At 42.8% G+C, this 27,938-nt stretch overlaps 3 protein-coding genes and 2 long non-coding RNA genes across 10 annotated transcripts in view; 3 read left to right on the forward strand and 2 right to left on the reverse strand.

The window, feature by feature from the left end:
* Positions 1-55: 55 nt before the first annotated feature.
* The window catches only part of LOC308484753, a 210,990-nt gene continuing 183,107 nt past the window's right edge, over positions 56-27,938 (reverse strand). Inside the window, exon 2 of the long non-coding RNA XR_013990103.1 lies at positions 56-441. This is a non-coding gene — a long non-coding RNA (uncharacterized lncRNA). The remainder of the gene's footprint in view (positions 442-27,938) is intronic.
* On the forward strand, positions 709-1,455 carry LOC308485012. Its single transcript, XR_013990296.1, has 2 exons — positions 709-823; positions 937-1,455. It is a non-coding gene; the product is annotated as an uncharacterized lncRNA (long non-coding RNA).
* Positions 3,524-11,387, reverse strand: LIG4 (DNA ligase 4). Of its 2 annotated transcripts, none has more exons than XM_081016386.1 (2): positions 11,247-11,387; positions 3,524-10,220 (listed from the first exon to the last, which is right to left on the reverse strand). In XM_081016386.1, the coding sequence occupies exons 1-2, from the start codon at positions 11,351-11,353 to the stop codon at positions 7,475-7,477; spliced, it is 2,853 nt and encodes a 950-aa protein (XP_080872512.1). In that variant the 5' UTR covers positions 11,354-11,387; the 3' UTR covers positions 3,524-7,474. The 2 variants fall into 2 exon arrangements, with proteins under 2 accessions (XP_080872512.1, XP_080872513.1); XM_081016387.1 differs by having other exon boundaries at positions 10,919-11,356.
* Positions 11,492-15,759, forward strand: ABHD13 (abhydrolase domain containing 13). 5 transcript variants are annotated; one of them, XM_081018708.1, is made up of 2 exons: positions 11,492-11,508; positions 14,571-15,759. In XM_081018708.1, the coding sequence occupies exon 2, from the start codon at positions 14,606-14,608 to the stop codon at positions 15,617-15,619; it is 1,014 nt and encodes a 337-aa protein (XP_080874834.1). In that variant the 5' UTR covers positions 11,492-11,508; positions 14,571-14,605; the 3' UTR covers positions 15,620-15,759. The 5 variants fall into 5 exon arrangements, with proteins under 5 accessions (XP_080874834.1, XP_080874837.1, XP_080874835.1 ...); XM_081018711.1 differs by lacking the exon at positions 11,492-11,508 and adding an exon at positions 11,533-11,604; XM_081018709.1 differs by lacking the exon at positions 11,492-11,508 and adding an exon at positions 11,780-12,149.
* On the forward strand, positions 20,044-27,878 carry TNFSF13B (TNF superfamily member 13b). The gene is made up of 6 exons (XM_081019238.1): positions 20,044-20,830; positions 20,955-21,051; positions 24,703-24,759; positions 25,676-25,788; positions 25,875-26,025; positions 26,960-27,878. The coding sequence occupies exons 1-6, from the start codon at positions 20,522-20,524 to the stop codon at positions 27,070-27,072; spliced, it is 840 nt and encodes a 279-aa protein (XP_080875364.1). The 5' UTR covers positions 20,044-20,521; the 3' UTR covers positions 27,073-27,878.

Below are 27,938 nucleotides of genomic sequence, written 5' to 3' on the forward strand. Positions count from 1 at the left end.
TACAGTGAATGAACTAGAGCATACTGCTCACTATTTATGAACAGTGCATTTTTACAGCCTGTGCTTTCTAAAGCAAAAACTCTTTGAACGTTGTAATTTAATCACTATGAAAGTACTGTCTTCATGATTTTCTGGTACTTAATTTAAAATACCATGTAGATTTGTATACGAACTAATAAATGCTTGTTTCTTTTAGTACTGGGCAGACATAGTATTCTTTAGAGTAGCAAATAAAATTTATTCAAAGAGCTGAGCATTGTTCTCCTTCACATATTTATATTTAAATGAAATCATTTTTAAATATTACTGTGAAATGCATTACTAAAATCAGTGGGGATCTGAATGTTACAATCTTAGCACTTACCGTATTTTTCGCACCATAGGACGCACCGGACAATAGGACGCACCTTGTTTTAGAGGGGGGAGAACAAGAAAAAAAATCTCCCCCTCTCTGCCCAGCGCCCCTTCAGCGAAGCGGCAGGAGGCGCTACGCAGAGAGAGGGAGAATTTTCCCCCTCTTGTTTTCCCGCTCTAAAACAAGGTGCCGTTTAGGTGCGTTCAGGCGGCTATCTTGGAAGCCTGGAGAGCGAGAGGGGTCGGTGTGCACCGACCCCTCTTGCTCTCCAGGCTTCAGGTTCCTTTCGACCTGCTCTTTGGGGCTGGCGGGGGGAAGCCCACCACCAGCCCCAAAGAGCAGGTCGGGGAGCAGCGGAAAGGCGCAGCGGAGAGGCTGCTGCCATAGTCGCACGTCACTTCTCCAGCTGGGACAGGGTCGCGGGGCTATGGCTTCTTTAGCCCCGCACAGACTCTCCCAGCTGAAGAGGTGGCGCGCAGCTAAAGAGGCTCCTGCCATAGCCGCGCGTCACCTCTCCAGCCGGGAGAGGGTTGCGGGGCTATGGCTGCTTTAGCCCCGCACACGCTCTCCCGGCTGGAGAGGTGACGCGCGGCTAAAGAGGCTGCTGCCATAGCCACGCGGCTATAGAGGCTCCTGCCATAGCTGCGCGTCACCTCTCTAGCCGGGAGAGGGTCGCGGGGGGCTGCTTTAGCCCCGCGCGCGCTCTCCCGGCTGGAGAGGTGACGCGCGGCTATAGAGGCTCCTGTCATAGCCGCGCGTCACCTCTCCAGCCAGGAGAGGGTCGTGGGGCTATGGCGTCTTCGCTCCATAGGACGCACACACATTTCCCCTTCATTTTTGAAGGGGAAAAAGTGCGTCCTATAGAGCGAAAAATACGGTACATAGTGCCTTAGAGTGTACAAAACGTTCAACATGTGTTATCTCTAACAGTTGTGCCACAAAAACTTATCTGCAGCAAACTGGGAATGAATGTTATGTTAATAGATACACTTCCTTTTTATAGAAAGCTTCTTTTGGAATATACGTTTAACAAGCTGCGTACAACTGGGAACCAGGGCCAGATTTGTAACTAGGATAAATAAAGAATTGGAAACTCTTCACATGCTTGTGGCAAATGTGTTTTCATGAGTATTTGTGCAGCAAACATGTAAAGTACAGATGACACACATATGTGCTGACAAACACATCTTTAAACACAACATACATATACACGGTTGTAGTCATATGTGACACTTGTTATTACTTGACAATTTTCCACATTGGGTTTTAATAGCTACATGCTCAGTGTTCCCATTTAGTTCAATAATATTTGCATCTCACACCAGGTCATTGACGAGTTTAATCTTAAATCTATGGACTCTGCCCCACTAGTTGGTTTCATGACAAATTGTTCTAGGGCACTGTCATTTTTAAGGCATTTTACCTCTTTGGCATGACTGGAACAGGCATCTACCTAGTACAACACTTCCTCTTTCCTGGGCAATTTGGTTGGAGGGATGATAGTACTAGTCCAGAGTACTAAATTACTCTTGGTGCTATGTATCACACCACTGTGTTTCTGCTCCTTTTGGGATTTCTAGCTTGTGGGTTGAATGCCCTTTGACATACAGAGTGCCACCACCTTCTTAAACTCTCTTATACAGTTGTACCTTGGTTTTCAAACAGCTTAGTTCTCGAACGTTTTGGCTCCCAAACACCGCTCCCAAGTGTTATGGTGTGCAAACCATTTTTGGAAGCTGAACATCTGACAGGGCTTTTGCAGCTTCCGATTGGCTGCAGGAGCCTCCTGCAACCAATCTGAAGCCGCACTTTGGTTTTTGAACATTTTGGAAGTTGAACAGACTTCTGGACCGGATTCCCTTCAACTTCCAAGGTATGAATGTACTGAGAAATAACTCCAGAGGAACAATCCCAGAGAAACAATTCCCCCACCAGACCTTCACCCCCATAGAAGCACCAGATCCAGCCATAGGGAGCCTCAGCAGCATTTGGTCTGTCATCCTCTCCAACTACGTCACCCTGCTCCAATCCTTGCGCTACCAACCCTTCATGTGAGTCCCCGTAGGAGCACTCCTGCCCTTGAAGGTGGTCCAGCTAGGGCTGGATTGCCCAGATGAGGAGCCCTAATTGCCACAGGTAACAGCCGTGGAGACATCCAGCCCCACCTGGTTGGGGCAGGTCCAAATGGTGCAGGGCGACGTAGTCAAGTAGGATGATGGACCAAATACTCCCTATGGCTGGATCGGGTGCTCTATGTGGGTGAAGGTCTGGTGGGGGGATTGTTTATTTCTTAGTGTAAGGTTTTTTATTGCTGTTTAAAAAGGCATACTATTTGAGGGGGGTGGGGTTTGTTGCTGTTTGAGGTTTTCCTATTTTGTTCAAATAAAAACCTCTTTTCCCTCATATTGTCTACGAAAGATCCTTTAAAGAACCTGCAGTGTTAACTGGCAAAACAAGCAGAGAGTCCTTGAAGACCAAAGAGACCAAAGAAAGAAATGACAATTTCGTACCTGTTTGGTCTGGCTTTATTTGTAAGGAGGAACATGGCCAAGAAACCCCCTTGGCCTATGAAAGAATATGGCTGATATAGTAACTCAGGACATTTGAATACTTGGATTATTTCCCTTAAAATAATAGGCTTCATGTTGTGTAACCTTGCCTTTGTTCATCCATAAAGTACAGAAGCTGGACACCACCCTCACTTTCTGCTGAGGTGTGGCCCTGGCTTGGAAAGGAAGCTTAGAATGCATTTTTCTACTGGCCTGCAATTTCCCCTTCAATATTCAAAATAATCAAAATTCTACCATTTATTAATGGGAGGTCCCCCCCGCACATCTATAACAATAGTTCTAGTTGCTACCTTCACATACCTGTGCTTTATTTTAACTTTATTTTAGGTCTATAATTGTATATGGACTATGTTTAATGTCACCAGGTTGGTGTATTTTGGTGTATTCAATGGTGTACTTTGCAGAATCTTATACAACCAGAGGAGGGTTGCGTGAGGAGACATCTATTTTGGGGATGGGAGAGGTGGCTTTGCAGACAAGGGGTGACATAACTGGGCTTTGTAATAAATGAAAAATCTGCCCTTATTCCCTTATGGGGGACACGAGCCCTTACAGAGTCCTTTGGAGGGAGGAAAAAACAGAGGCCAACCAGAGAATATTGAGAAGCAAAGCAGCTTGTAAGCCTGATCTTTATTGAACTGTTGCAACAGGGTGCCCCCTTCACACACAGGAGAAGGAGGAGGACCCAGAACCAAGGTGTGTCCACCCTTAATACACATTTTAAATTGCCCACCTTGGAGTCAAAGACCACCCCTAGAAACATCATACCTACATCACAGAAGGGGTGCAGCTCAAGACCCTCCCCCCCAGATACATCATACCTACATCACAGAAAGGACGGGCTAAGGCAGAAATCTGAGCGGGTTGTTTACCTGTCTGGCAGGTTACCTGTTAATGTTTACTGGATTGATACCCTGGGGAGCCTGGCCAGTCTTTTGTAATGATAAGTACTTAGTTCCTGAGCCAAGTCACAGGCTCACCCTATTCATACACAGACATACCCTTAAGACAGGATTTGTGAAGGAAAAGACAATGGGGAGGCTCTTCCATTTGACCTTGCAGAGAAAACACCTGGTCAGCCTGGGAGTCAAAATGGCTTAATGGCTGCTCTCCTGTGCAGCTTCAGACATGTGGCCTATATATCTATGTACGTGTTTGCTTGGTACATTTATGAACCTTTTTTGTTGTTGTTTAGTCGTTTAGTCATGTCCGACTCTTTGTGACCCCCTGGACCAGAGCATGCCAGGCACTCCTGTCTTCCACTGCCTCCCGCAGTTTGGTCAGACTCATGTTTGTAGCTTCAAGAACACTGTCCAACCATCTCGTCCTCTGTTGTCCCCTTCTCCTTGTGCCCTCCATCTTTCCCAACATCAGGGTCTTTTCCAGGGAGTCTTCTCTTCTCATGAGGTGGCCAAAGTACTGGAGCCTCAGCTTCAGGATCTGTCCTTCCAGTGAGAACTCAGGGCTGATTTCCTTAAGAATGGATAGGTTTGATCTTCTTGCACAGTCCATGGGACTTTATTATATACATAAGACCTTAATTTATTTATTTCAGCTTCTAAGGTTGGAGCCTGTTTCCCACAGGGGAGCCACAGAAAGAATGTAGTTGATCAAGGGAGCCGGGGACTCAAAAAGGTTTAAAACGTCTGGCCTAGAGGAAAGTCACTAACTTTTAGTGATTCTGCCAGTCTCTGCTTCCTCCCTCTGCATTTGTAATATACGGGGTAACAAGGCTGGTTTGCAATGCAGGGGTTTAAGTGCTGAAAAAAATGCTGATTTTTTTTTTTTTACCCACACCAATTCTAACAATTGTAAGTGACATGTGCTATCGTAAAATATGCATTTATTTCTGTTTGTGAGAATGAGGGGGGAAGCATCTTTTAAAAACAATTAATTGGCAGGATTAATCTAAACACTCCTTACTGAACTTCAGTAACACTCTGCCTCCCTACTCTGCAATGAACAAGCATTTTCTCAAGGCTGCTGCCCCATTATTGGCAAGCCTGGAGTGTCAATCTTTGGAGGGGAGGGAGGGCTCACCTTTCTAAGCAGCTAATATGTTACAAGCAAGTTTGGGTGAGCACACAAATGCCAATTTTTATGACTTCAAAAACGGGACAAATTGGGGATCAAACAGGACAGGAGACTCCATGCCCCCTAAACAGGACTATCCTGTTTTTAAGGAATGGATGACAACCCTAGTTGCAAGGATCCTTTCTGACATGCATTTTGTATTATTTCATGTGGCCAGGCAGGTAGGGAGGAAGAGTTGAGTTTTTGTGACCTTCTCTCTCCCCGTGCTACTTTTACAAATATATTATGGATTGGGCTGTGCCGAGCTGGTGAGATGCACACACGAGGCTGACTTGAGAGTTGCTGCTGATGAGGCAGCTGCCTTTGGGTGCCCTCTCTCTGCCACAGGATTAGGCCAGGGAAGGATTAGCCCACTGTTCTCCACAAATCCCACCCGCCAAGGGAGAAGCCACATCTGCCGGCTGTCAGAAGCCAGGAAACAGCTTCACCTGCTGGGCAGCAACCTGAAGGAGCAGAAGGCAAAGTGACTCCACCAGCTGCTGATCAGCCTTCTTGCTCCTGATGAGAGCCAGCTGGCTCCAGCTTTCTTTTTTTTAAAAAAAAGGATAGTGTTTTTGAGAAACATAGTGTCTTAAGTACAAGGGGCAACTCTGGACTGTTGGATTGGCTAGTGTCCTGGTCCTGTGCTGTCAGCCACGGCAGAGCTTAGTGGAGGAAGAATCAACCTCAAGGGGGTACTTGCCTGGAGGCAGAGTCCAAGGTCCAGAGTATCTCAGTTCACGTAGTCAGACAATCCAAGGGTCAAGAAAGCCAAGCATCCAAGCCGAAGTCACGAGAAGCAAGAAGCAAGGTCCAGCCAGGAACAACGAATGTTGTTTCCAGCAACTGAGGCTGGAAACTCTGCTTACAAAAGCTGGAGCTTTCTGCTGCTGCCAGGTGAAGAAGATTCCTGGTCCTGGACCCCTGCCTCCCGCTGCCCCCTCCTTAGCTCGCTCACTGACACTATCCCTCGCACTGAGACCTGATATGGCCAAACCAAGCCGTGAAATGTGGCAAATGAACAAACAATGCATGTATGACATTTTATTGAAAGGGGGGGGGAATATAAATGTGAAATATAAATACAATGCAAGAAAGGGTATGTGTTGGTGTATTTTAGTTGGTATGTGGCCTATAATATCAAACCTTTTCCCAAACTTGATCTGGAATGAAAGAAGACAGCAATACTGTATTAGTGTCTTCCCCTTTGGCTTCAAAACCTAATGAGTGATTATGTCACCTAGTAGAAAATTTAAAAATGTTTGGATAACAAAGACTCTTCAACATTAGTATTGTCAGCGTCCAAAATATATCAAAAAGTGTTCCTAGTATACTTGAAATACATCAGAAAGGACTCTCAGCAAGTCTTTCTGATTTCAAAATCAGAAGCAGGTTTTTTAAAAAAAAGTATTTTATTTGTATAGTTATTTACAGAACTTTCTTTCAAAGGATGAATGCCCCGATTTAATTTTTTTAGATTTTTAAATTCAAATTATAATCCGCAAACTGCAATCCTGTGACCCCAGAAATATATCCCAAGAGTCTGAGGAAACATCAGAGCTCCTTGTCCATCGATGATGGAGAAATAAAATGTCAGATCCCCCACACAACAGTTATGGAGACATCTAACAGCTTTTGAAGCTCCAACATTGGTAAGGGCCCCAAGCTGCTGTGAATCTCTCCCCCAGTTTCCCCTAAAGTTTTTCCCAGTGGGAGGAAAATAGTTATTTATAAAAACATCCGTTAAAAGGACAGGAGTGCAAGATCACTTATCCACCCTCATTTCTTTCCTGCCAGGAAGAGCAGAGTTGGAGAAGGCAGTTCAACCACCTTCTGTACCACCCCTGTAGGACTGAAGTCTAAAAATACCTATGTGGGATGAGCCACAGGCTGCCACAGTAGAGACGCCTGGATCCTCACTGGCAGCTGTGCCGGCAGAGCTCTACAGAGCCCAGCACAGTGACTAGATGAGGCTTCCTCAACCTTGGCCCTCCAGATGTTTTGAGACTACAATTCCCATCATCCCTGACCACTGGTCCTGCTAGCTCGGGATCATGGGAGTTGTAGGCCAAAAACATCTGGAGGGCAAAGGTTGAGGAAGCCTGGACTAGATCCACAGTACTGGAGGTGGTTACACTTGCTTGGTTTATAGTCCTATTGGGTTTGACTAAATTACTTCAGGTCCACTTTCTCCAGTTTATCTCATTTGCAAGTTGGGTTTATGTTTAACAAATATTTGACCAAAGCAGCTATATAAATGTGCTAGCCGCAGCTCAATAAAATGGAGGATTGTTTTTTTAAAAAATAACCTAATTTTCAGCACCATACCTGAAAGCTTTTCTTCCATGTTCATACTTGTGAAACTTTATCTACAAACTTCAAAATGAAGTGAAGTATTAAAAGGAGCCTGGCAGAATTCATTAAATAGATAAATGAAGTTAATCAAAGTAATTATTTTCCTATTAAATGAAATGATTTAAATTAAGTAAAGATTTTCATTTTGTAACTTGCCAGTCTTTATAGAATCCTTTACCCACTGCTCAGACAAAATTTTAAACTTCCTTTTGAACGTTCTTCTCAGTGTCTTTATCTCCTTCAAATGAGCATGATCTCCACTGATTACATGGGACACACCCTCTTCAAGCTGCTGAACCACTTTTGCTCCATGAAATCGAAGTATCAGCGCAGTTAATAGTTTTGTTTGTTTAATCCTAGCACCTGAATTACTCAATTCATCAGAAGGATCCACGTAAATCGTGTGCTGCCTGAACATACTAAGTGGAGAGCTTTCCCATGAATAACGTGCTTCTATGTCAGCAATTGCATCCTGAGAGATCTCTGCCTGAAAGTTATTCATTCTTGAGAACACCTTCTTTAGTTTGGCAATATCAGTATCACCTGTGTAACTATCACCATAGCAGTCATATTCACAGGCAAAATGTTGTTTTGTTTCTGGAGACATGTGAATCATGAAATCAAGCTGCCAGGGTACAAATGTTTTGGATTGAAAGCACTGTAAAAGCCACTCCGCTCTCACAACATCATACTTGTCAGAAGAAATAATATTTTTCACTCTGACATTCTCAATTCCTGCAATCACACAATAGGTGTCCAAACCAGGATTCTGGACTATGCTGCCACCATATTCCGCTATTTTACTTTCCAGCTGATATTTTGAATATTTTTGTGTCCCTGTCATAACACAAAACTCAACATCTTCAAATATACTGGAAATCTGGTTTACATTTGAAAGATCAGGAGCTTTAAAATGATCTATTAAACCAATTTTTTTTTTAATCTTGGGCACAGTTTTACGTTTCTTTCCTTGTGGCTCATCATTATCTATATCAAAGTGCTTAGTCGCTAGCTTTCCACAAGCTTTACCTCTGAGTTGCTCTAGAATGTCAAGAGTCATACAATCATGCCATTCTTTATCTTCTCTTATCCTCTCAATACGAGGGAAACGTAATGTATAATCAGTTTTGTACATATCACTGCTCACAATCTCCGCTGCTTTAATCTGGACGATGACTGAATTACAAGGCTCAATATAGACTTCAGGCTTCTCAGTTCCACACAAGATATTTAAAGGAGGATCTTTTTTACGATAAGGTTTCCAATATTTGGCTAATTTCAAGCCAAGATCATAAAGTTCTTTCATAGTGTAACCAGAACCAACACGACAAATGGAGTGGAACACTGATGGTTTTTCACCAGGCGGAGGAGTCTCAGCAACTGCACATAAAAAATGTGACATCATGCCACCACGAAGACCTTTTCCCCAGTAGCCCCCAACAATTAAAAGGTCTAGTTCATCCATTAGTCCACTAACATACTCTGGTTTGATCTTGAACCATCCTTCCCCACGTTTGTCCGGCTTGTAAATTGACATGGGATCTTTTATCACAATTCCTTCTTCTCTGTTATCTATTGCTTCATTTAGAGAATCTATTACTTCTTTCTGAGTGTTAGCTTGATTTTTAGGAACAAACTGCAAACGACCTTCTATTGGTGTAAACATCTCATTCAGTTTCTCATATCTTTTGCTCAACATCTCATGACCCAATTTTTGATTATTAACCATTAGAACATCAAACACACAGAAGCATGTCTGTAATTCTGAATCATCTGTTATCTTTTTTATGTCAAATTTGCTACCCTTCTGTACAAAGTTCTGTGTGGTGGGATTGTAGGCCATCATTTCACCATCCAGAATGCAGTTCTGAATATTATTGTTGAAGATATTATGAATAAATGGAGTCAATGAACCTTCCAAGGGAGAAGCTCCAAACTGCTGAGTATAATCATACCCATTTCGGGAAAAATACTTGTAAACATCTCCATCTTTGTGCATCTGCATTCGCTCACCATCTAATTTGGTTTCTATGTAAAAACTCTGGTTGTTCATTTGTTTTTCAATTTTTTGTATATCAGCAATAGCAGCAAGCATCGGTTTAAAGGCAGAAAATAATGTAATAGAAACATCACTAAGAAATACAGAAGGATTGTGTAACTGTCTACAGACTTTCTCCAAATCAGTTGTAACACTGTGCAACTCTGAAGCATCAGGATGAAAGATGGAAAGTAAGGTTTGCTGGCTGACACCAAGTTTCAAATCTTTTATGATCATCCTGATCAACCATTTCTGTTCAAGTGCTGAACTCTGAGTTATTAACTGAAGAAGGCTCTTCTTGACCAGATCCCTCCTTTTGGCAGCATTATTATTAGAAATGGAATCTAAAATATCGTTCACTTGTTTTATGGTCAGTTGACCTTTCCTGGGACACCTTTGTTTCAACACAAAATAGGCAATCATAGCAAAGTCTCCAGCATCTCCCCGTGAGCCAGTAGGTGTTCGATAATTTAAGAGTTTTAAAGCATCTTTTCCATCTTTGGGTAAATTTAACAGCTCAATATACAGCTTAGCAAGCATGGTTTCTTTAATTCCATAAGCCATCCTTTCTCTTTCCAACTGTGGAAGAATAAGCCTCATTGCTGGATAAAAAGAATCTGTTACATCTTTTTCATTTTTATGAAGAGCATCATGATATTTCCTCCAGGAATCTAAAAACTCCTTGAAATTCTTGGTTTTCTCAGGTCGGGATTTGCATTTTTGTATTCGTTCTAATGTTGAACAGAGATCTTCAAAAGGAACTTGTGATGCCACAGTTAGTTGGGAAGGAGAACAGGAAGTAGAGATGGAAGACATCTTGAGTATTTCACTACAAAAAGAAAGAAAATAGCAAGCTTGTTTTCAAATAGTACAGCTCCCACCTTATTCCTGCTTTTCCTTGAATTAGCCACATAGCTCTACATTTAAAATGAATCTCAGTTTCATTACACGTTAGATCCAGTTACGGATGACTCTGGGGCTACGCGCTCATCTCGCTCTTTAGTTTAGAAAAATGGTAAGATGATACATGCATCATTTTATTAGTATGCCATCTATGCATGATGTGGTGATAGCTGTGGAGGGATTTAGGAAGTTTTTCTCTTCTCATAACTCAGGACCACCTGTGAAGCTGAATGTTGAAAAGAAAGGCAAAAAAGTACTTTTTCACACAGTGCACAACTAAACTATGGAATTCATTCCTGCAAGACATAGCGCTGACCACCAAATCTGATGGCTTTAAAAGAGCATTAGATAAATTCATGGAGCCATAGTGGGAATGTTCTACCCCCCACAGTAAGATGCAATTTGCCTCTTAATGCTAGCTGCTGTGAATCGCAAGTGAGGAGAGAGAGGGCTGTTGCTCTCATCTCCTGTGTGGGCATTTCTTCTAGAGAGTTAGCCACTGAGAGAAGAGATGCTTGACTTGAGGGGTCAGTGGTCTGGTCTAGCTAGATGACTGCAATGGAGTGGCCGAAAGAGGAGAGAGCATGAGACACACATGAAAAACGAGAGAAAGAAGTATCTCACCGTCTGGATAGGGCGTATTTCCAGGTTCATACTGGAGAACAACGTTGAAATCTCTGTAGTTTTAACATGTGGGAGGAGCACGACGTCGCAGACGCCGATCCAGAAACCACATGCCGACGTAGCTGCCACTGCCCGCAGGTGCGTCCAGGCCACTTCGGGGGCCCCTGCGGCGAAGGCGGCCCAGCAAGAGCAGCCCGGGGGCTTCTCCTCCCACGTCCAAGCCTTGGCCTGAGGCGCCGGAGGGTCTGCCCGGCACGCAGAGGGGAGAGACCCCGCGGAGCCGCGGCCGGCCTGCTGGGCCCAGGGCTCTGGCTCCCTCCCTCCTCGCCTCGACGAGCCTCCGCGGGGCTCCTCCTCGCTCACCTCCTCCGCTCGCCCAGAGACCAAAGCACAGCCTGACAGGAAGAGCGCCGGCGGCCTTTCTGCTCTGCGCATGCGCGAAACCTCGCCTGTTCTCGCGGAGTTTCCTTCTTCCTTCCTCCGCCACCAGGCGCTTCCCTGATAGGCTGCGTCGCGGCGCTCGTTGGAAACCTTTGCCCTTCGAACTCTGACCCGGAAGCGTTGCCGTCCGTGCCGGTTTCCCGGAAGTGGTGAGTGGGCGAGGAGATTCCCGGCCGGGGGGCGGGGAGGACGACGGAGGAGGCGGGAGCGGGGCGCGGGCATGTCCCGCCCGGGACCGCGATGAGGTGGGCGCCTCGGGGCTCCATCCGCCCGAGCGGAGCAGCGGAGGCTCGGGGAGGGGCGGCCGGGGAGCCGCGGGACTCTCTTCTCTGCCCTGCGCTCCTCGCGGAGGACGGCCTCGTCCCCCGCCTGCCCTGCGCCAGCGCCCGGGAGCTCTCGCAGCAGGTGGCGAAGCGCGGCTTGCCCGGCGCTTCCTGGGCCGGGCGGCGGCGGCGGCGGCTCTCGGTGCTGCAGGAAGGCCCTTTCTCCCGGCTGACCCCTGCCTCGGCCCCCTCCTGCCCAGAACCCACACCCCGCGTCCTTGTCTCGCCCAGGCGGCTGCCGCGCCTCGCACCAAACGCCCGCGCCCTTCGAGGGCAGCGCAGCCCGGCGCCGTCGGTTCTGACCGGTTGCCGCTCTCTCTCTGGCCTCGCTGCGTGAAGATCTGCCGGCAGCCTCATTACTTAGCTCTAAATGACATTCTTTGGAATGTAGCCCTGCTGAGTTTGTATAGTATCTGAAATAAGTGTGCTTCCTAGTTCCAGTTTATTTCACTGGGATTTGCTTCGATGTGAGTATGTTCACGGTGGTAGAATGGCTTTGTGCATGTTTACCTGGAAGTCCTGATTTTTCCAAGTAATAATGCATGTAGCCTCCACTCTATTAGAAGGCAAAAGTTTGGCTCGATGGTGTCATTCCAGAAGCTTTGGTGATAGCCACAGTAGAAATCCAGGAACGCTGTCTGGGTAATATATTGTTTAAAATATTATTTAATAGCCTAAAAACTTGCTTGTGAAAAATCACATCATTCTGGGAGCATCACTCTGGGATGCATAGTTGAGTTTGTGAGTTCTCTTTTGTATGTGAACACTGCAGCCCGTAATGCCCTATTAAAAAAGCAACTCTTAACTGGAAATTAATAAGAATGATGTCTGATACAAGATGTTTTCCAAAGCTGCAATTACTTATTTGATAAATTTAACAGTTATTAATGTAGCCTCATTCCTGTTTTTCAAAATTAACAATTATGATAGTGAGGCAATACTGGCTAATACACTTCCTTTTGTAACTTGGCACACCATCGGTACTCCTTTAAGTGCTGTATGTCCTGTTTCTGGATATGAAGGCCTAACAATACAGTATTCACTTGAAATGGAGCAATTACAGCTACAGCATATGCAGTATTCCAAATTGGCTGAATCGTATATTTTGTGTGTGTGTGGCTATGGACCTAAAGGACTATGGAACTTCCCATGAGTGGTGGTGCAGGTGACTGTCTCTGCAAGCTTTTAAGTAAGCATTAGTCTATTTCAGATGGCTTTTACCTAACATATGCTGTAATCCTATTTGCTTCAACCAGGTAGCTTAGCAGGTTTTAAGTGGTGGTTTTGCTGGTTTGATGAGTTGTTTTATTATTATAGGTTTAAATTTTCTGGTATTGTATATTCTGCTGCCACCACTACTAATAACTCAAATCAATGTCGCTCCTGGCCTTTTCAGCATCAAAGTGTCTTTGATGCTACACTGTTCAAAATGGGGTGACCAACTGTGGTCATGGATGGGATGGAAGGGGGTGACTAGAAGAGCATGAGGGAGATGCAAGCAGGGCCCCCCTAGAAGCAGGGAGTTTGAGTGATCAAGAGAGATCAGGAGAAGGAGGGCCTTCCAGGACAGGCTTAGAGACTGAGAGTCACAGTGTGAGTGCCAACTGAAGAGGAGTCGGAGGTTGGCCCTGCTACACAGCAGCAAACAGTCTCAGTCCTGCTGGCTTGCCTCCCTCTCTGCCACCCCACTCAAAAAGAGTCTTGCACATTGCTGAGCAACGGGCCAGGCAGGCCCAGAGGAGGAGTTTGCCCCCTCAATGCAGACTTCGTCCTCTTGGGAGAGATTCAGAGTGAAAGGCTAGAGGTGGGAAGCTCGGAGCTAGTGGTCAGTTTCAGCAATGTTTTAGCTGGATTAAGATGAACCAGAGGAATCTGCTGTGTTATTTTTTGTTAATAAGGAGCTAATTGCATTCCGTGCCTTTCATGTATGTGCCTGCCCTGTGGTTGGCCTGGATTGTTGATAGCTCCTTGACAGTTGTTCACAAATTTATAAAGATACAGGTTTGGGAAACTACCCCCTCTAAATGACATATTTTGCACACAAAATTTATTTCATCTTCAGCTGAATCCCCTATCTTGTCTTTAATTGCTTTACAAAGATCCATAAAATCTAACAACATCGTTTTAGGTAGTCCTATATTTTTATTTTATTGGTCCTCAGTTACCAGGCACCTGTGTTACTTTATCCTATTATTCTGAATGGCTTTAGTTTGAAGCATTTAGGCATTTTGTGTATTGTCTATATCAGTGACCACTGGTCCTGTTAGCTAGGGATTATGGGACTTGTAATCCAAAAACAGCTGGAGGGCCAAGTTTGGCCACCACTGGTCTATATGATGCTAGCTGGGATCCAGAGCCTCATTATGTGAAGGCACATCTGTTTCCAACAGTTTCTCTCGATTCCCTAATCCTGCTCTGCACTCCCAGACATCCTGTACTGTTTGTGAGGGTAGCAGCTGCTGTGGGGGGCGTAGCGACTGGTAGGGGTGTTTGAAAGATGCTAATCAAATTGTACTTAGTGATTGTATTTAGAAAAGTGTCGTTTAAGCAGCTCCAGAATTTTTTCTGCTTTTGCTATTGAGCTTTGGAGTTATTTCTTGTAGAAGGTCATCTCCCCACTTTATTACACATTATGCTCTCTGAAGAAATACTAATGGCATTGATTACACACAATGTAATTCTAGATCTAGATTTCCTTGCCCCAACTGTATTTCAATTTATTTTGAAAGCCCACGCGTCTTTTTATTTATTTAAATTATTTATTTAAATTTATTTTGGAGCCCACGTGTCTTTTTCACTACATAAAGTATAGGTATGAATTACCTTATACATTTGTTGTCCCTTTTAAAAGTTGTTTTTAAAGAAGCTTATTTATTTTCTTTTTTCAGGCTTCATATGGACTAAAGATTCATTGACTACTATAATGGAAAAATCATGGATGCTTTGGACTTTCATTGAAAAGTGGCTCCTTGCATTGGTCTCGTGGTCCTGGGGCCTCTGCCGTATCTCTCTCTTACCTTTGATAGTAACTTTTCATTTGTATGGAGGCATGATATTACCTCTGTTAATATTTGTATCTATTGCAGGTATATTATATAAATTCCAGGATGTGTTGCTTTATTTCCCAGAGCAACCTGCTTCATCACGACTCTATGTCCCCATGCCTACTGGCATCCCACATGAAAATATCTTCATCAAAACCAAAGATGGTGTGTTGCTCAATCTGATTCTTCTCAGAAACACAGGAGACAATTCCTCATATTCACCTACTATCATTTACTTTCATGGAAATGCAGGAAACATTGGTCACAGACTACCCAATGCTTTGCTGATGCTGGTAAACCTGAAAGTAAACTTATTGCTGGTTGACTATAGAGGCTATGGAAAAAGCGAAGGAGAAGCAAGCGAGGATGGCATCTATTTAGATTCTGAGGCTGTGCTAGACTATGTGATGACTAGATCTGATCTTGACAAGACAAAAATTTTTCTCTTTGGACGTTCTTTGGGGGGAGCAGTTGCTATTCGCCTAGCATCTGAGAATTCCCATAGGATTTCTGCCATCATCGTGGAGAACACATTCCTTAGTATCCCGCATATGGCCAGCACTCTGTTTTCTTTCTTTCCGATGAGGTACCTTCCCTTGTGGTGCTATAAAAACAAGTTCCTCTCCTATCGAAAAATATCTCAGTGCAGAATGCCTTCACTCTTCATCTCTGGGCTTGCTGACCAGCTGATTCCTCCCGTTATGATGAAGCAGCTTTATGAGCTTTCCCCTGCTCGGACTAAGAGATTGGCAATATTTCCAGATGGAACTCATAATGACACTTGGCAGTGCCAGGGCTACTTTACAGCCCTTGAACAATTCATCAAAGAAGTTGCAAAGAGTTATTCCCCTGAAGAAATGGCAAAAATGTCATCTAATGTAACAATAATATAACTAACTCCAGTCTTTCTGTCTGATACAACTGCATTGTACCTGGATTTGTAGAAAGTGATAAAGAATGACAATTTTTAAAGTGTGTACTCTGTCTTGTACTTATCTAAAGAGCAAAATTAAACATGGAGAGATCTAATAAATTATGAGCCAGATAGTTTTTACACTTAGCGTTATAAATAAGTGATGTTTTTGATAAAATTAATCTTAATTTCCATTTCTTAGATTAAGACACATTAATAAACTTATTGGTAAAAATTAAGTTAACCCTTGGGGAGATCTGATGTGGTGCAAGAGGAATCCACTTGTGCAATGGGACTTCTTTCCTTTGTAGCGCCCCCCCCCCAAATTTTGCTCCAGAGGATTATAGGATGCTTCATAGAGCAGGGTGGGATGGGGCAGGGAGAAGAGAAACCGGAAGTTCTGTTGTACAAGAAGATTTCTGTTGTGCAGGCAGACAGACATCATTGGATGTTGCCCACTGTTTTTAAGAGAAGAACAGAGCTGTTGCATGCAGTGTATGTTTTGGCTGCATAGGTAACCATGATTAGCAACACACACTATAGCTAGAGCTTTGGGATGCATGATAAACCCCTGAATTCTTTTGTTATGCATCTCAGATTGTGTAGTGTGCTTAATATTATAAGTAGCACTAATGCCCCCCTTGGGCTCCTTTGGGAGGAAAGGCAGGGTAGGAATTAAAAAAATTATGGAAGTACACTCTATTCAGTATGACAGGGCTGCATTCATTGCTTATTACATCCACATGCAGGATGAATGGAGAAAAGATGCATTTAAAGTTAATGATATATTAGTGTTGATATTCTCATCCAGTCATGAAGACGGGCTGACTAGTGTTCATGTTGCTATGTTTGCTATCCTTATACTGAAAGGTTTACTGCCCTTAGCGCTTGTGCATTTTGCCTCTTGTGCTTGTTCCCCTAGAAGCCATGAGTGCTAAATGCATCAAACCTAAAGTCAGGTTGGAATATTGCTTTCTACTTAAACAAGAATATGGCAATTGGGAGAAGTTGGACTACAGGGAAAGGGTTTTTTAAAAATCTACTGTCTAACATTTACTTCTGCTTTTCATATCAAACTCCTCTTTAACTATTTTAAAACGTTTAATTAAAAAGTTTTCTTGTAGGGGAATTGGTTTTCTTTCATTGCAGCATGGTTGTCATTTTCTAAACATTGTTGACAGATGTCCTGTAACATGAATAAAACTGAAAATATTTTGGTTATTAAAGGCCAGAATCATAGGTGTACTTCTCAGGAAATAAGTCCCACCAAACAACAGGACTTCCTCATGAAAATATACTTGGGATTGAGCTATTAAGAGGGCCAGACTAAGTGATGAAGACGGTATTAAATAATGAGTTTGATATTGAGTATACTTTACAAAATCAAATTACTTATTCTATTAGGATATCTAGTATATGTGTGTGTTGTTTTATTTTTACTTTATAAACAATTCATTTATTGCAAAAAACTTAGTTTTTTATTTTCCAAGAAAGAGAAAAAACAGTTTACCCATTTAGAGTGCTCCAGAATCTTACAGAATGCAATTTTAACCACTCATTTTTTAAGATGTAGTAAAATCAAACAGTCAGTTTTGAAACTGGTTGTGCTTGTTTGAAAAGCGCATAAATCAAGGTATTATGCATATGCTTGTGCAGGAAGTGGAAAACTAATGGGTAATACTTAATTGTTAGTCATACTCAGAGTAGACACACTGATACCAGTGGACTGAAATTACTTAAAGCCATTGATTTCAGTGAGTCTGCTGAGTATGACTAACATTGGATATTGCCCCTTAGAACCAATATTGAGTATCTATTTGAGGACATTTTCTTTCTGTTTTTCCTCTATCTTCTCTGACATAATTGTTTCCTGTTTAGTCTTCCAACATCTCATTCATCATTCTATTAACATTTATTACATGACACAGAAACTGCAAATAAACTCTTAAATAATTTGATATATTTCAGCAACTACAGGATTTGTACTTTGCCATTCTTTTTTGTGGTATGCTATTTTAGCTTCATCAGTTTTGGAAACATGCCTCTATTAGTGTTCACAGAAAGTAAATTAATCCTTATACAAAGCCTTCAGCGTTAGCATGCAATAGCACACTGTAGGATGTAGATCATACCATCCACAGTTGTAGAAAGCGTGAAGTTAAAACAGTGCAGGAATGCTGCAATGACACCCTAGACGACAATGATCAGTATATTATTGGCCTGAGTATTGCTTTGGAAGAGAATCTTACAGTAATTATTAATCTTATAGCATTTGTTGTAGATATATCCCTTTCCCCTCATCTTTTTATAATGATATGTGTATTTGCTATGTGCACTTTGACTTTGCTTGGAGCTCATCAACTTGTAGAAAAAATATAGGTTACATTATCTTTTATATAAGAGCAACTGAACAGCCTTTTGTGGGACAGTAAATCAGCCGAGACTTGAGCTTCGAATTTTGCCTCTGAAATCTGTGGTACTTTCCAGAAAGATTAGCAATGGTCTAGTTTTGAATGGAGAAGGATTCATTGACTCCCCAGTTATGCCTGAAGAGATAAGAGAAGCTTATGCTTTCAAGTAAGTACTTGTGCAGAGCTGGAGTATGATGCTTATATGAAATTTGTGCTTGTTTTCACAATGAGTATTTGCATAGGAACTGTATAAAGCCCCTTTCTATTTCAGATGTCCCCCCTCCCCCCTCAGGAAGGTCAGGCTTTTAAATATTATAGCACAAGCTTATTGGGTCCAATTGTAATGACAGGTGTATTGTTTTGAATACATTTTTACCTTTGATAATTCAGCAAAAAAATCTGGATTAATTTATGGGACCAATTGAGGGTCTGTACTCAAGGGTTTGTGCCTTGTGGCACAAGGTGATACTGAAATCAGAGTAAGGATATTTAAATGTCCTTTTGGTGCTCTTATTTATTTGCTAAGGTTAAATACCCTAACTTCTGCTTTGGCAGATCCACAAAATAAAGGCTACTGAAATTTCAGTAAAATTCAATTAGAAAATAAGTATGGGGAAACATCTATAGATTTTTGTTGTTTGTGTAACTTTTTGCAAATGACACAAAACTTTATGGTAGAACTCTTGCCAAAAAAAAAAATTGCTGCATGCAATAGAATTAAAGATACTTGTGGGTTCAAGTTTGAATGTTTCACTTAGATAAAAAAAAAAATTAAAACTGCAGCCATATGTATTTTCACTTAAAGTAAATATTGTTGAGTTCTGTGAGATTTGCTTATAAGTAAACATGTTTAGGGCCAGACTGTTGGTATATGTATGTTTTCTACAGATTAAAAACAATACTTGTCATTTCATATTTTTAGACATGCATTTAATTAAGCACTTTCATTTTCATTTTAATTTTTTTTTTACAATAGTAGATTGATTTTCCTTTTACATAACCTCTATTTTTATGTACTAACATATGCAATAAATTGATAACACCTACAATTGCTAATAGCCTTTTTTGTGTGTTTGTTTTGTTTTCAGTATAATTATCTGTCAATTTCCTGTAGTTTCAAAATGTAGAATAAGCCATCAGTTGGGCAGCAGTGGAAAATAATCTCTTTAACACTTGGGCAACCAAGATGATAAAGTGCCTGGGAACCATGTCTTATGAGGAATGGTTGAGAAATTTGGGTATGTTTAGCCTGGAAAATAGAAGACAGGAGATATAATAGTCATCTTGAAATATCTAAAAGGCTGTCACATGGACAATGGAGCAAGCTTGTTTTCTCCTGCACTGCAGAACAGTACACAAACCAATGGATTCAAATTACAAGAAAGGAGATTCCAACTAAAACAATGGGAAGAACTTTTTGACAGAAATAACTGTTCAACAGTGGACAGTGGTGGACCATCATTCACTGGAGATGTTTAAACAGAGGTTGGGTGACCATCTATCGGAGATTCTTAACTGTGTTTCTTGCATAGCACGGGATTGGACTAGATGATTCTTGGGTCCCTTTCAACTCTAAGATTCTATGATTCTAAACCCCACTGTGATCAATGAGCCATTTCCATAACTTGGTCTAGGCCTCAGCCTTAGTGTATCAATAAGACATACATGGTCTAGGAGCTTTAACATAATTATTTCTTAGTGACTTTTGAAAAACAAGAGTAGCATTGTTAACCCCTGTAGTTTGATAGGATTTATTTGATGATGTCAGAGTTTTAATCTTTCTGTCACCGGATTATACAGTGGTACCTCGGGATGCGAATGGGATCCGTTCCAGAGCCCCGTTCGCATCCCGAATGGAACGCAAGACATGATGCCGTGTCTGTGCATGTGCGGGTCGTGTTTCGCCGCTTCCGCGCATGCACGTGACGTCATTTTGAGCGTCTGTGCGTGCACGAGCGGCAAAACCCGGAAGTAATGCGCTCTGTTACTTCCAGGTTGCCGCAGAGCGCGACTCGAACGCACTCAACCTGAAGCACGTTCAACTTGAGGTATGACTGTGTATGAGGAAAATGAAAATATCTAATTATGTCATGTTTGGTACTCAGAGCCAATACACTGTATTCTCTACACCTTGCCAAGAGTTTCCCACACAGCTTGCTATCTAAGAGTGCAATGGAATTCAAAATGACCAGACATTTGGATGTGGTGAAGATCATACAAAACTGTGTAGCTGAACTGCTATACGTGAAGCTGAAACTGAAATGAGGAAGGTAAGTTGGGGAACTACAGAAACAGAGCCATAAAGCAGAAGCAAACATTAAATGTCATGCATATAGCATCAACCGACCCACATGACAGGAAGTAAGTGCTGTCTGCATTTTGGCCACATATCTTGGATGCAACTGGCAAGATGTGGTTATTCACCAGAAAGAATCGGCTGAAGTTTTCATCTGGTGTTTAAGGAAGGAGGCATGGCATTTATGACCTACACACGAGGAAAGAGCCATATCGCCACCTCCCATCCTTTTAATGGCTTGGATCCTAAAGGGTTCTTACTAATAATTCTGGGGCTTGCAGTGTTCATGTCATCTTGCCTTGCAGCAGTCTCTTTCTACTATGTTACAGCATTAAAATCAGAACTAGCATTGCTGAGCAGCAAGCTGAACTGCAGGGTCCAGACAAGGACATCATTTCCACAGCTCTTGAGGTCTTTGGAAAAGAGCAAAGAGGCCAATTCCTTCATTCCCTACTTGAATGTATTAGAAGGTGCTTCTAGTCAGGTGAGCTGCAGAACCATTTGGAAGGAAATGTATACTTCTTTGGGTGTTCTGCAATTTCCATTCGCTTTGGGGAAGGACAGGAGTCACAGCCCTAATATTGACTTTCTGCGTATGTTGTTGGCAGCAAATTTCTTCTGGACCACATCAAAGTAGTGAAGAGATAATGTGGAGTGGAGAAAAACACAGGGGGAAAAGGTCTCCTCTGCATGCAGGAGAAGCAGGTAAGTGAAAAGAGCTTAGTAAATAAGACAGGTCCCCAATGAGTAAATGGGCTAACAAATATGAAAGCCAGAGATGGCAGGTAAGCCTTTTTGCTGGGATTGTGGCATACAGCCAAAATTATGGTAATTAGGCATTTCTTTTGAAAATAGTACAGACGGAAGTACCTAGGTCTCAGAAAAAACTATTTATGTGTTTTTATACTACAGCAGCTAGGATTTTGTTAGCCCAGAAATGGCGGGTGAGTGATGTCCTAAATACGGAGGATTAGCAATTAAAAATGACAGAATATGCAGTTAGCAGGTCTAACAAATAAAGTAAGAGAACAAGAAGATCAAGTATATAAAGAAGAATGGAAAATGGTTGTGGAGTGGAAAACAACTATAACCATGTGAAAACATTAGTAGGAGTAAGGTAAATTCAACAGTCTAACACATAACAAAGGAATAATAAAGGATAAAGGGAATTAAATGAAAATACAAGAATAGGTGGGAGAATTAAAGGAACCAGGGAGGGGGAAGAAGGGAAGTCGTAAATGATTGGTTTATTTTAAAGAAAGATATGAATGGGGAAATGTTTATTTTAATGTGAATGTGGTTTTGGAAAATGTAACATTGATACACACAGTGCTTTTTTCTGGGGGGGGGGGTGCAGTGGTACGCATACCCCTAAACATTTTGTGAATCTTGAATTTGGCCTCATTGAGGGGCAGTATTTCAATATGAGCAGGAAAATGAGAGTACCCCTAAACATTTTTAAGGGAAAAAAACAGTATGTGTGTGCGTGCCTGTGTGTGTGTGTGTGTGCGCGCGCACACACACACACGGGTGAGAAATCTCAGACCTGGGGACCAAACGGCCCAATCCATTCCTTAGGACTCTCTCCAGGTCATGATTTTCACCAGCCCTGCTCTCCCAGCTCCCTGAGAGCTTTTGCCTAGCTGCAATGAGTCCTAGAATTGTGCTTGCTTGCTCCACACCCTTCTACCTCTGGCCCTGCCCACTGCTAGCATGTGGCCTCCAGTGCCGGAGGAAGGGGGGCGGGGGCGGGCCACCCCGGGTGTCACCACTGAGGGGGGTGACAAAATGTCGGGCGGCACTCACCGCGGGGCCAGCAGCGCGCCTGAGCCACGCATCTCCCCAGACGGTCCACCCGCCCCCTCTCCCTCAGCTGTTGGGCGACTGAGTGGGAGGAGGCAGGCAGACTCCTGGAGGCCCCGTGGAGCGTCCTGCCCCAGCTAGCCCCGCCCCCACGGGCAGCTGGCCCCGCCCCCACAGGCCCCGCCCCCAGGTGCAGGACATGCGCGCCACCCCAGGCGCCCAATCAGCTTGCTCCGCTGGTGGTCTCCTTCAAGTTTCCCACTTAGGTTGAAAAATGTTCCTCACACCTGGTCTGATCTACTGTTTTCACACATGGGGAACACTTCACCCCTAGTAGGTTCACTAGTGTTATTTTATCTATAGAAGGTGAACAAACTAACTACGCAGATTCATTGAAGCCACATTGCTAAAATTTGTAAACAGTAAGGGACCTTTTGCTGGTTTTCTCTCTTACAATATATTTGTAGTCTTTTACTATTAGCCTGCAACACAATTTGGTGGAAAGACACAATACAGAATTAGCAGATAAATAAGCACAGTGGTACCTCAGGTTACATACACTTCAGGTTACAGACTCTGCTAACCCAGAAATATTACCTCGGGTTAAGAACTTTGCTTCAGGATGAGAACAGAAATCGTGCAGCAGGAGCCCCCGTTAGCTAAAGTGGTGTTTCAGGTTAAGAACAGTTTCAGGTTAAGAACAGACATCCGGAACGAATTAAGTACTTAACCTGAGGTACCACTGTAATGGTTAATCTGTTCAAAAAATTAGAATATTGAATCTGTATAGATCAATATTTTCAGAAGCTGGTGGTATATCACCATAAAAATCTGTATATTTTGGAAAAGTAGATTCATTATGTTTTGTGTTGGTTAAATCCCATTTTTGCTCAACTTAACATCTCTACCGTAGCTGCCTTTCACTTTCTATATCTGTTGTATTTAAAGGGGCAAATTTTGAAGCTCGGAGCTTTTGGTTTGGTATGGTCTTTCTAAAACAATAATTCCTCAAAAGGTAGTCAATAAAGTACTCATTTCAATGTTTGCTTTACTTCATTCTGCGAACTGAATTAATTTATGTTCAGAATTGCAAATACCTGAACTTAATGCCATGAAAATAAATCTGATGACAGAAAAACATTCTCCATTAACCTTTAATTTTTACAGTGGTACCTCGGGTTAAGAACTTAATTCGTTCCAGAGGTCCGTTCTTAACCTGAAACTGTTCTTAACCTGAAGCACCACTTTAGCTAATGGGGCCTCCTGCTGCCGCCACCCCATTGGCGCACGATTTCTGTTCTCATCCTGAGGTGAAGTTCTTAACCCGAGGTACTAGTTCTGGGTTAGCGGAGTTTGTAACCTGAAGTACCACTGTAATTTGTTTGAGCTCTGTACTACACTCAGCTGCATGAGGGTAATCTTCCATTTTAGACTATTCATACGAACTATAAGCAGTTCTGCAGGCCTACAAAGGCATCCCAGAACAATTACAATATTAAATCTAAAAACATACATGAAAACCCAAATAAATAAAATTTCATTTTTGTAATGAACAAGTTATCAGAGTAACTTGTTTTTTACCACACTGAATAATTTGGTGTCATCTTGACCTCCTAAATTCACCCCTAAATTGAGTCCATTGATGAACAAGTTTCCTGCTTCTTTGCCAGACCATTTTCCCTTGCATGACTTGTTCTGTTCTGAATGTTGGCCTGTGGGCATGGACTGCCTTGTTTTAATTGTGTGTATGTAGCCTGCTCTGGGAGCCTTTGGGGCTGAAGAGTGGGGTACAAATAGCAAAAATAAATATTAGAAAACGCTATTTTACAAAATACAGCAATAACTTAAGTTGGGTATGGGAAACTGGATCTGGCAATTTAGTAGGATCCTTATCCTTCTCAACCCTTTTGTGCCACGTTTTGACAGGTGGGTGAGGCCACTTGTCACATGTCGGTCACCTGGCATCACAATGACATGAAGCCTTGACAATCCATGGGCTGCAGGTCCCCCAACACTAGTAATTTGTGTTTGCAGGGGGCAGAGGGAACGGCAGGCGGCGGCGGAGCAAGCCAATCGGGTGTCTGGGGCGGCGTGCGTGCCCTGCGCCCAGGGGTGGGGCCAGCCACCTGCAGGGCAGGGCCAGCCGGGGCAGGGTACTCCACGGGGCCTCCGGAGTCTGCCTGCCTCCTCCCGCTCCTCCCGCTGCCCTACAGCTGAGGGGGAGGTGGTGGCGGGCGAACCATTTGGGGCAGCGTGGAGCCTGCGGGCGCCCAAGCTACCACGTCACTCCCAGGAGAGACGCATGGCTCAGACGCGCTGCAGGCCCCGCTGTGAGTGCCACCCAGCATTTTGTCACCCCCCTCAGTGGTGACACCTGGGGCAGCCTGCCCCCACCGCACCCCTCTTCCTCTGCCCCTGACGGCACACACACACACACAGAGAACCTACCATCAATATTGTTCTGCTTCTGCGGCCGCTGCAGGGGAATTGTACTTTTGTGTCTTGGCTGCTGGGATGTATATTTTAGTTCCTTCCTTCTGTTTCCCCCTTCAGTTCTACAGTCATGTCTTCAGTTGATGGCTGACAGCAAGCGTGACATTCAGCAACATGGTAAAGCAGCATTTTTTAAATCTCATTTTACTCTTGCCACAAATAAATGGGCAGCACCACCTATGATTCCATTTCACTTGCTACAGGGCAAGAAACATCAAATTGTGCTCAGCTTTTCATTTCCATTAGTAACATCCCTTCACATTTCCAATGGGAATTTGCCAGCGCAGCCTTATGCTGAAATGGTGACCCTGTCTTCAAATCCTGTGAGCTGCTGCTTCATTGGAGCACATGCTCAGGTGAGCACTGTATCTGAGTTCTGTCCCGTTGTTGCACTTGTGTTAGTGCGGGGGTTGCTACCCTGTGGGCTGCAGACTGCATCCCAAGAGGCCTGCCTTCGTTCCTTCTGTTCCCCTCTGTGATTTCAAAAGATTTTTGCCCTTCCAAATTTGTCAATTTCTTTTTCTAAAGATGTTAAATACATGCCCTCTGTTGTGTTTCTGTGACGCCAAGAGGTGACCCTCCTCAAGACCCCTCAAATTGTTCTTTTTTCTTTTTCTTTTTGGAAAAAATGGCCACGCCTACTTAGATAATTGACCCTTGGGTCAGTCTGGTTGTCAGCCTGGAGAAAGGTTAGCCATACCAGCTCAAGTGATGCATATATTGAAATTTTCTGTGCATACTAGGGCAATCCACATTTTCTATTTTTGCTGCACTGCTGCAACTTTCCAGAAATTTTTGAAAACATGAATAATCTGTGATGGGGAGAGGGTGCCTTATTCCTGGTAACTCAAGAGAAAACAAGCAGGTATAAAGTAGTTGTTACCACAGCTCTTTGAATCTCATCTTACAGGGAGAAACGACCGATTTCAAAAAATCCAACTGATTCTCTTCAAAAGTCAGCAACATGCCTTTGATACTAAAAGGAACCATAAAGTGATTAGCTTATTCTTACATTTTTTTTTGTTTCTTTTAGATGGTTCAAGTATAGTTCCATGGCTTCTTAGCTTTAAAAGAGGAACTGCTCTTGAAGAGCAAGGAAATAAAATACTTGTCAGAGAAACTGGCTACTTTTTCATATATGGTCAGGTAAAGAATTCAGTAAGCTCCTGGAGTTTGTTCTGTTTTCTTAAAGTTTCATAGTGTAATCAATTTTGTCTGTCTTTATTCTTCAGGTTTTGTATACAGATGAAATGTTTGCAATGGGACACTGGATCCAGAGGAAAAAAGCTCATGTAGTTGGTGATGATCTCAGTTTGGTTACATTATTTCGTTGCATCCAAAACATGCCTCTCACTAATCCTAACAACTCTTGTTATACTGCTGGTAAATACGTTACCTGTCCTAAATACCTTTTGTCAAGTCCCACACCTGGAATGAGAAGGAGCTTAAAAAAATATCTGACACAGTGTTTCTAAGTGGTGTGGGTGTGTACCACATATTTCTGCAACCACTCCCTGAACTCATTAAGTTTCATACATAAATTCCTAAATTCCTTATCTTTACCTACTCTGTGGTGGTTGCCTGTGAACAGTATTCAAAGACAATAATAGATTCTCCTCAGTGGAGTTGTGGCTGTTACCGGTATTTCAAGCTACTTTCAGCAGAATGTGCTCAGTAATTTTGAAGCCTGAGTGCAAATGCTTACCTGGGTGACAAACAGTCTCTGTGTGGTGGAGGAACAATTCACATGACTTCCTGCCCTTGAAAAGTGTGTGTTGGAGAACTTGCATGATTAACTGTCTATAAGCAATGCTCACATCATGCTTAAGATCTGTTGTGGGTAGTTTAGGACTTCCGTTTCCTGTTCCATGACCTGAAAACTGTGGCCACCAACTTGGGCCTCAGTTTTAGAAGTCAATCTTTATTTTTTTATATTTTATTACATTTATATATTGCACTTTCTCCAAGGATCTCAGGCAGTGTATATAATTGTCCATCCCTTTATCCTCTCAAAAATCCTATGGAGTTAGGAAGAGAGTCACCCACCCAGACTGATACCATATGTGTCACACAGGTGTTGCTTCCCAACACTTGCTGGAGACCCACACAGTCTCTTTCCAGGTATTATGCTGTACTTGGGAAAATAAAATGTTTGATTTGTTGCATTATAAGTTTTATTTTACATCCTGGGACCTTATTATTAGCAACACAGCAATAACAACATTAAATCAAAGAGGTGTCTCTGGCCTGACTGATAACAATCTGTACATGTTTATATGTTTACATTTCTGTAAGGATATTCAAACTCTCTTGGCAGGTATTGCAAAATTAGAAGAAGGGGATGAGCTTCAGCTCACCGTTCCACGCATAGGAGCCAAGATAGTCTTGAATGGAGATGCCACTTTTTTTGGTGCAGTCAGACTTCTGTGAAGCTCTTCATTGTTCATTGTACAAAGGGTTGGATCTGTTGCTTGTTTCATTTTTAGTTAGTTGGTTTATGGAGTACTGTTTTCTGTTTTATTGAAAACAGGAAGCTGATTGGATGTGGTACACCCACCTCATGTGGGTTACCAGAAATGAAACTTGTAAGAAGAATACAAATATAGCATTTGTTACATAAGAGCCTAAATAGAGCAGTCTTGAATCAGACCAACAACTGATCTGTGTTTGATTAGTTTAGTGTTCTACTCCCTACAGTGGCCACCTGGAAATGCAACAGCCCTCTCTACTGTTTGTCTCCCCCAACAGCTAGTATGGCAGGACTTACAATTTTCAACATCAATTTTCTTTTGAGGAAGGAGGGGAGATGCATTACTATTTCAGCAGAACGTGCCCTGTAGAATGACCACCCATTAGATGCCAAGGAAATAAACAACTATTTGACTTTTAGAAGACATCTGAAGGCAGCCGTGTACAGTGGTACCTCGGGTTAAGAACTTAATTTGTTCCGGAGGTCCATTCTTAACCTGAAACTGTTCTTAACCTGAGGTACCACTTTAGCTAATGGGGCCTCCCGCTGCCGCTGCACAATTTCTCTTCTCATCCTCTCATCCTGGGGCAAAGTTCTTAACTGAGGTACTAGCGGAGTCTGTAACCCGAGGTACCACTGTATAGGGAAGTTTTTTAAATATTTGATGTTTTACTATGCTTTTAATATTTTGTTTGGAGCTGCCCAGAGTGGCTGGGGCAACCCGGTCAGGTGGAATATAAATAATAAAATTATTATTATTATTATATTTTTTATTATTATTATTCACATAGAGTGCAATAAAACTGAATTATTGCAATATGTCACA

This window comes from Podarcis pityusensis (assembly GCF_964106645.2).
Source record: "Podarcis pityusensis genome assembly, chromosome: 1".
Lineage (NCBI taxonomy): Eukaryota > Metazoa > Chordata > Lepidosauria > Squamata > Lacertidae > Podarcis > Podarcis pityusensis.